Source organism: Balaenoptera ricei, chromosome 8 (genome assembly GCF_028023285.1).
Source record: "Balaenoptera ricei isolate mBalRic1 chromosome 8, mBalRic1.hap2, whole genome shotgun sequence".
Classification (NCBI taxonomy): domain Eukaryota; kingdom Metazoa; phylum Chordata; class Mammalia; order Artiodactyla; family Balaenopteridae; genus Balaenoptera; species Balaenoptera ricei.
The window spans coordinates 70,566,057-70,575,545 of record NC_082646.1 but is presented as its reverse complement, the minus strand read 5'-3'; the positions used below and the strand labels follow the sequence as shown (position 1 = coordinate 70,575,545).

Genomic DNA, 9,489 nt, shown 5'->3' with positions numbered 1-9,489 from the left:
GGGCAAATAATGATAGAAACTAAATGTAATACAATTTGTTCCATCTTCATGATTACAGGCATTACAGGGCAGGGTGGGTAAAAGAGGCAAAGTGAACTCTTTTCTCCCCCATTTAACCAGATGCAGCATTTTGGCACTTTTATGATACACAGGTTGACTTAATTCATTTACTTAAGTTGAAAGCTGGCAACAGCAAATCTTTGCAATTTAGGATCGTGCATAGCCACTCCAAGGATCTTAATTGCTGAACTACACCATGAGCTCTGAGACGGTGTTCACAGTGTTCTTGAAGCTTTCACATCTTAATATGAGATCTGACACCTCTTCTTAAGGTAGGGAACTGTTAAAAGCTGTCTTCCTCTTGGCTAACCCAGTCCACCAGCAATCTTAACAGTTAAGTTACTATATAAAAATAAAACTGTGCTCCCAAGCATTGATCCAAACTGTTGTGCTGGGAACCCTTTCCAAAGCATTGTCTCCCTGAGAGAAAAGAGAGATCCTAACCAGTTGCTTCCATGAACAATAACCCCAGTACAGTGTACAAGTAATGTCCTTCGAAGCATAACTCTGGCAGCCTTGGTCATCCTGACAAGCTTATCAGCATTTACATACAAGGTATATTTAAAACCGATCCCAGACCAAGTATTGCAACCATAATCCCATTATTTAGCACATTGAGTTCCTGCTGATGCCAAAGCCAGAAATTTCAAAGCAAAGAGTGATTTTTTTCATCATTTACAAATGAGAGAAAAATATCAAGAAGGAGGACAGGAAACTCCTCTCTCCTAAATTCATCAAATCGATGCTATCTTCACAGCTTTAACTGACATGATCCAGAGTCCTCAATTTCCTGATTTGAGGAGTCCATTTTCAAGGTGAGTGTCAAGGTCAAGAAGAGCTTTCAGGCTTTTCTTTGCCATGGCCCATGAACTCCAGTCCTTCAATAGGAATCTCCTTCTCCTTTATTGCTTTCTGAACACACTGCTGGTAGCGCTTGAAGAGGTCGGTGCACGGGTCCCCGGAGCAGTCCCCCTTGAGGAATTTCTCGGCAAACCAGCGATTGAAGCACTGGTCGTACTCACGCTTCATGTCGGTGCAAGCCTCCCCTACGCTGTTCATGGCGTCGGCGGTCTTTAGTATTTTATATAACAGAATCTTACCAGTTTCTTGTGTATCAATTTGGATTTGATCTCTATCATTCTTTAGAAGCAATGCATTCAAAAGACCTTAAATTCTGAAATCCTAAGAGAAGAGGAACTGCAACCAGATGATGATCTTTTTCTTAAGAACAAGCAGAACGTCTCTGATCTCCCCACCAGAACCTGGCAAGGAGCGAAGTCAGTTCTTGCTGACAGCCTGAAGTGTTAGCCCCTCAGGATAAGATACCACAGGATGGTGTCCCTGGAGCTAAAAGAAGTGGAAACACTTCTCCATCTGCTTCTCCCTTGATTTAACATTGCCAACAAAGTAGGTATATAGGAAGGAGTGAGGACGTTTCTGGCCCTGCAGGAATGCCTGATCATCCTTTTGTTTCTCCCCAAAGACCACCCCTCTCCCATGTCCTGAGGCCTGTGGACCTCCCAGCAAAGAATGCCTCCAGCCCAGTAAAGGTGACTGGGGGGGGGGGGGCGGGTGGTTCCAGAATGAGTTTACCCACATATTCCTTTTTATCTGGGAACCTCATTGTCCTCTACCCCAGACATCTTGCCCTTCCCTCCATCTTTAGAAAACACATTTTCTCAACCCCTCTGTAAAGGTTAAAGACTTCTTAGGAGCCCAACACTCTTCAAGTCTTCTCCAGAACAAAACTCCACAATTATTACCTACCTTTTTAGTCATCTCAATCCTTCCCTTTGACCATCATGCAAGACTTAATGACAATTCGAATAAGTAATTGCTGATATTTGCTAACGATTGCAGCAGCCTGTTGTAACAGATCAATGGGCAACATACAGGTAAAAGATTGCATTGTGTCAACTTCCTTTGGTGCCAACTTCCACATGTCCCATGTCTACTTCTAGCCCACTCATCAAATGCAAAACCTTACACTGTAGATTGGAAGTTGTCTATAGTCAGTCCTCCTCCCATATATCCAACTCTATTGAATTCTACTGATTGTCTCATACTCTGAACTCTGGGCTTGGCAAGGCTTAAAATTTCTCAAAAGATGCCATTGCACTGCTAATATTGGGTTGGACAAAAAGTTCGTTTGGGTTTTTCTGTAAGATCTTAAAAAGAACGAACGAACTTTTGGGCCAACCCAATAGAATACCAACTCTTTAATGTGGCCTGCAAGGCCCTCCATGATCTGGCTCCTGCCCACCTCAACAACCTCATGTGGTTCTGCTCTTCCCAATACAGTTTGGCCATGTTGGCCCCCTTTCAGTCTTCTTAAATACACAGACCTTCCTTTGCCTCTCCCCCTTTATCTTTTGGGAGACTGACCCAGGCGGAGCCACATATATTTAGGCATGCACAGCCCAGTCCTAGCACATAAGAGGCACACAACAAAAATCTGTAACATTAAAAATAAAATCAATTTTCTTAAGGTGACCGCAGGAATTCCAGCCACAAATTCCAGATTGAGAAAAGAGGCAGAGATCTAGGAGATTTTGGCTTTTAAGAACTAACCAAAGAAAGCCAAAGTTTCTCCTACACTTCTCTGCAAGAACTGAATGTTTTGGTGAAGTTTGTAGGTGATTCTGAAGGAAGAGGAGCCAGCAAAAGAGTTTTAAAAATGGCACAATGCACTGTCAATGGGAGAAGACACTTGGTGAGGTGTTTTCTTTTCTTTTTTACTTGATTCCCTTGTCTCTTTCTTCTTCATCTTCTATCCACATCACCTTATGACTATTATGTCCCCATAAGCCATGTCAATTTGGTATCTATTCTTTTATATTCTTATCCACATTTATATCATCATATTTAGATAGACATAACATATATACAAGGCCATACATGTTTGGTCATTCATTCTTTGGTATAAGAATTAAATCCGTGTTATATATGTGTTTGATTTTCTTGCTTAAAAACACTGTGGAAATTCCTCTAAGTCAAGCTGTATAGCTTGGTATAGCTTCAGTTAATTCTTTTGCATAGCGGCATGATATTCTATGGAGAGGACATACCATTACCCATTCAACAATTCTCCTAATTGATAGGCACTCATTTCAGGTTTTTTTATTGTGGAAAAATTTAAGCATATACAAATATAGAGAGACTAGAATAATAGATCCCATTAACTAGTTTTCATAATTATCAATTCAGGGCCAACCTTGTTTCATTTTTATACCCATTTACTTCATTGTCTCTACCCCCTTGGAATATTTTGAAACAAATTCCAGACATCATGTCATCTCATTATGGGCATTCATCTTACTATGAACCTTTGCCACTAGAAGTGATGTTGCAATAAAGATCTTTATGGATCTACTCTAAGATCCTGGCCATTTTATTTCTACAGGATACATTTTTAGGAGTGAGCTTGCCAGGTTGAATACCATAGATATATTTAATTTTATGGACATGACAGATTCATTTCCCAAAATTCTAGAATTTATGTGTTAAGGCATGAATCCAACTTTACCAATTCTACTGCAACCACCTAGGACAGGACTGTAGTTTATGCCTCTTGGTGTCCCTAATTCATGGCATAGAGTTTGGCAAACCAAGGCAAACGACATTAATTTTCTGTTTTTTCTTTTTTTCTCTCTCTCTTATTTTAAGCACATCACAAAAACCTTTCAATGAAAATGCAATAATCAGTTATGTGACATGGGCAATGTCACTTAATGCTTTTGAGGACATTTCTTTCCCCATGGAGATATGAAGATAAAGTGGAATAATTTATGTAAGAGAACCACGAAAGCCAAAAATTGCTGTGGGAGTACCAAGGCTTTTCTGTTGTTGTTGTTATTGCTATTATTACTGTAAGTTTTTTAGAATTGTTTTTAGGGGCATTTGTTTGGCATGAGTGTCTTCACAAATAACTTTTCCACACAGTTGAGTTTCTTCTGCCCAGACCCCTAGGAGGGTGCTCTCCGGCCAGCTCCTTGGCACTGTGTGCTCAGCTCAGGCAGTGGGCAGCACAGAGTCAGGCTGCACTGCTAGCTGGGGTAAGAGATGCCAGGCAACTCGGGCAGCTTGGAACCTCTCACCTGCTGGTGTGGGCTTTGTTACAAAGCTCTCAATTCTGAAAATCTATAGGCACTTTCTTAGTCCCAGTGGCTGGGTCACAGCTTTCAGAAAGCCTTGGATATTTGGAAAACCTACAGAGCCGAGAGAAGCCCTCAGTTCCATTTGACTATTTATGGAGTGCTTCCTGCATGTAAAGCCTTACATCAGGTCTCAAGGGGAAGATGAGGTCAGGTAGAAAGAAAGGGGGCAAGGAGTCAGACTGAGGAGGGTTCTAGACCTGACTTTACCCATGTGCCCATGTTCAAATCATTCTCTGAGCCTTGGTTTCTACTTTGTAAATCAAGAATATTTTTCCTGCCTGCACAGCAATGGAATGCCAGTCACACTGTGTTCTACATGGATGGTGCCTTCTAAAATATATATGACTTGAATGGTGCTCTTAAATTTGTGCAAGGCCGGCTTCATAGGTTTTTTTCCCCTGAGAATTGAAACTTAATATATACATAGGTTTGTATAAATTGTAATCCCTATGTGTTTTTAAAAAAATTATTTTAAAATTAAAGTATAGTTGATGTATAATTTTATATAAATTACAGGTATACAATATAGTGATTCATAATTTTTAAAGGTTATACTCCATATATAGTCATTATAAAATATTTGCTATGTTCCCCGTGTTGTACAATATATCCTTGTAGCTTATTTTATACCTAATATTTGTACCTCCTAATCTCCTACCTCTATATTGTCCCTCCCCCCTTCCCTCTCCCCACTGGTAACCACTAGTTTGTTCTCTATATCTGTGAGTCTGCTTTTTTTGTTACAGTCACTAGTTTGTTGTATTTTTTTAGCTTCTGCATATAAGTGATATCATACAGTATTCGTCTTTCTTTGTCTGGCTTATTTTACTTAGCATAATGCCCTCCAAGTCCATACTGCAAACGTTGAAATTCATTCTTTTTTTATGGCTGAGTAGTATTCCATTGTATATATGTACCACATCTTCTTTATCCATTCATCTGTTGATGGACATTTAGTTTGCTTCCTTGTCTTGGCTATTGTAAATAATGCTGCTATGAATATTGGGTGCATGTATCTTTTCAAATTAGAGGGAAGCTTATAGCAATACAAGCTTACCTCAGGAAACAAGAAAAATCTCTTGTTAAATAAACAACCTAACCTTACACCTAAAGAAACTAGAGAAAGAACAACAAACAAAACCAAAGTTAGTAGAAGGATAGAAATCATAAAGATCAGAGCAGAAATAAATGAAATAGAGACTTAAAAAAAATAGGAAAAATCCATGAAACTAAAAGCTGGTTCTTTGAAAAGATAAATAAAATTGATATACCTTTAGTCAAACTCATCAAGAAAAGAAAGGGAGAGGGGCCAAATCAATAAACTTAGAAATAAAAAAGAAGTTCCAACCCACACCACAGAAATACAAAGGATCATAAGAGACTACTACAAAACAACTATATGCCAATAAAATGGACAACCTAGAAGAAATGGACAAATTCTTAGAAAGGTACAATCTCCCAAGACTGCACCGGAAGAAATAGAAAATTTGAACAGACCAATTACCAGTAATAAAATTGAATCAGTAATTTAAAAACTCCCAACAAACAGAAGTTCAGGACCAGATGGCTTCACAGGTGAATTCTACCAAACAGTTAGAGAAGAGTTAACACCTATCCTTCTGAAACTATTCCAAAAAATTGTAGAGGGGGGAACACTTCTGAATTCATTCTATGAGACCACCATTACCTGATACCAAAACCAGATAAAAAAAAAAAAAAGAAAATTACAGGCCAATATCACTGATGAACATAGATGCAAAAATCCTCAACGAAATATTAGCACAACGGATCCAGCAATAAATTAAAAGGATCATACACCATGATCAAATGGGATTTATCCCAGGGATGCAAGGATTTTTCAATATTTGCAAATCAATCAGTGTGATACACCAGATTAACAAATTGAAGAATAAAAACCATATGATCATCTCAATAGATGCAGAAAAAGCTTTTGACAAAATTTAATATCCATGTATAATAAAAACTCTCAACAAAGTGGGCACAGAGGGAACATACCTTAACATAATAAAGGCCATATATGACCAACCCACAGCTAACATCATACTCAACAGTGAAAAGCTGAATGCATTTCTTCTAATATCAGGAATAAGACAAGGATGCCCACTCTCGCCACTTTTATTCAACATAGTTTTCGAAGTCCTAGCCACAGCAATTAGAGAAGAAAAAGAAATAAAAGGAATCCAAATTGGAAAGGAAGAAGAAAAACGTCACTCTTTACAGATGACATGATACTATGCATAGAAAATCCTAAAGACACCACCAGAAAACTACTAGAGCTCATCTATGAATTTGGTAAAGTTGCAGGATACAAAATTAATATACAGAAATCTCTTGCATTTCTATATACAAACAACGAACTATCAGAAAGATAAATTAAGGAAACAATCCCATTTACTATCTCATTAAAAAGACTAAAATACCTAGGAATAAACCTACCTAAGGAGACAAAAGACCTGTACTCCAAAAACTATAAGACACTGATGAAAGAAATTGAAGATGACACAAATAGATGGAAAGATATACTGTGCTCATGGATTGGAAGAATTAATATTGTTAAAATGACTATACTACCCAAGGCAATCTATAGAGTTAATGCAATCCCTATCAAATTACCAATGCCATTTTTCACAGAACTAAAACAAAAAAATTTAAAATTTATGTGGAAACACAAAAGACCCCAAATAGCCAAAAGAATCTGAGAAAGAAGAACAGAGCTGGAGAAATCATGCTTCCTGACTTCAGACTATACTACAAAGCTATAGCCATCAAAACATTATGATACTGGCACAAAAACAGACACATAGGTCAATGAAACAGAATAGAGAGCCCAGAAGTAAACCCATACAGTTATGGTCAATTAATCTATGATAAAAGAGGCAAGAATACACAGTGGAGAAAAGACAATGTCTTCAATAAGTGGTACTGGGAAAACTGGACAGCTACATGTAAAAGAGTGAAATTAGAACATTCCCTAACACCATATATAAAAATAAACTCAAAATGAATTAAAGACCTAAATGTAAGACCAGATACCTTAAAACTCCTAGAGGAAAACACAGGCAGAACATTCTTTGACATAAATTGTAGCAGTATTTTTTTTTTTTTTTTGCTCCATCTCCTAAAACAAAGGAAATAAAAGCAAAAACAAACAAATGGGACCTAATTGAACTTAAAAGCTTTTGCACAGCAAAGGAATCCATTGACAAAAAGAAAAGACAACTTACTGAATGGGAGAAAATATTTGCAAATGATATGACCAATAAAGGTTAATATCCAACATATATAAACAGCTCATACAGCTCAACATCAAAAAAACAAACAACCTGATTAAAAAATGGGCAGAAGAACTGAATAGACATTTTTCCAAAGAGGAAATGCAGATGATCAACAAGCACATGAAAAGACACTCAACATCACTGATCATTAAGGAAATGCAAGTCAAAACCACAATGAGATGTCACCTCACACCCGTCAGAATGGCTATCATCAGAAAGAACAGAGATAACACATATTGGCGAAGATGTGGAGAAAAGGGAACACTTGTACACTGTTGGTGGGAATGTAAATTGGTGCAGCCACTGTGGAAAACAGTATGGAAGACAGTAAAAAAACTAAAAATAGAACTATCATGTGATCCAACAATTCCACTCCTGGGTATATATGTGAAGAAAAAAAACCCATTAATTTGAAAAGATATATGCACCCAATCAATGTTCCTACGTCCTTTTTTAGTTAAGTGGGTTTTCTCTTGTTAACTACTCCTTTCTCTAGCCCTTTTAAAGTTAGAGTATCATTGTAGGCAGACCCAGGAGACACTCAGATGGAATTCGAATTCCTCGTGCTCATAATCAGAATTGGAAGTCCACGCCCCTGCTTCAGAGAGCAACAGAGTGAATGCTTAGGTCATCCATTTCTTGCAGAAGTTTCTCAAGACTCAACTCCATGACTGGGACTGGCCTCCTTTGTCGCTCTCTTGCTCTGGCAAGACTCAAGATGCCCACAGCTAGCGTTTGTCAACCACAGGGCATGGTGAGCCATGGTTGACCCCCAAACCTTGTGTAATTCCTTGACCCTGAGGTCCAGAGCCCTGATGTCTGGGTGTGCCTTCTCTGCCCTGCTCATTCCCCACTTTAACCGACCTTTAAGAAAGACTCTCAGAGGCAGACTGCCTTCTGCAGTGGTAGCTGAAGCTTTTCCCTTTCAATCAGACTCTTCCTAGCACAGATGAAGACTCAGCTCCCTCAAGGAGCACAGGAAAAGTCACCTAAAATACAGCCCCGTGCAGATGTGTAGAGTTTACGTGCTAGTCCCTTCAAGTTTATAGAAACAAGCGTGCCTACTCTGGGAGAAGGAAACAGAAAGACCTGCTGCACCTTTTCCTTGAGATTAATGGCTGGGAGATGCTGCAACAGACCTGAACCCCTTCTGGGAAAGGGTGTACTGTTTACCTTTGGAGCCATCAGCATGGTGGTGAGTTAGGCTAAGGGAGGATCCACACCCTTTTTGCATCGCTCTCCAACATGCAGCCTTGTCCAACATGCAGCCTTGTCCAACATGCAGCCTTGCTGGAGCATCAGGTTTCAGCCTGCAGAGCCAGAGTGGGCTGCCGGACAGAAAGAGCTGTTATTTTTCATGTGGTCAGTGTGGAATTCTGTCCAGCAGGGGAACACTGTACGTCCTTTGAGGCTTGGTTCTTTAGTCTTTGCAGCTGAGCCAAATGGCAGTGCCAGGGAGAAGGCGCTGCCCTCTGGTGTATGGATGCTCTTGTCTGTCAAGGCCAAAGAGACTCCAGCTCTGGAGTTTCTGGTGAAAGGCTCTTTTCAGCCCTGGGACATTTGCATTCTGAGCGAGGCTCCAGTCTGACAGGAGACAGCCTCCCTCTGCAGCTGGAGCAAAACTCACTCTGAACCAAACCTTTGGGAGGCTGGGGGTGGAGATGAGGGGAGAGAAGAAAATAGCAGTTGTGTGTATTCTGTCCCCACTCAAAAATGGCTGGCTCATCAATAGGACAGTTTCCTGGAATTCTCTTTTTTCACTCACAAAGACAAGAATAACTATGAATAAAAAAGAAAAAAGTAAGGAAGAAAGGGGGAAAAAAGAAAAACAAAAAAAAGCAGTACTTTCGTCAATTCTCCTCTTTGGGAAGTTAGCCCTAGTTATGCACACTAGAAAGCTCTGTCTACATTGTACAAACACACGGGCTGAAAGTAAATCAAACAGCTAGATCTCTGTGTGTGTGTGTGTGTGTGTG

At 39.4% G+C, this 9,489-nt stretch overlaps 1 protein-coding gene across 1 annotated transcript; it reads right to left on the bottom strand.

The window, feature by feature from the left end:
- Positions 1-227: 227 nt before the first annotated feature.
- LOC132369857 (TP53-regulated inhibitor of apoptosis 1) lies at positions 228-1,119 on the bottom strand. The gene has a single exon (XM_059929550.1). It carries the CDS (start codon positions 1,117-1,119, stop codon positions 889-891), a length of 231 nt encoding a protein of 76 aa, XP_059785533.1. The 3' UTR covers positions 228-888.
- Between the last annotated feature and the right edge of the window lie 8,370 nt (positions 1,120-9,489).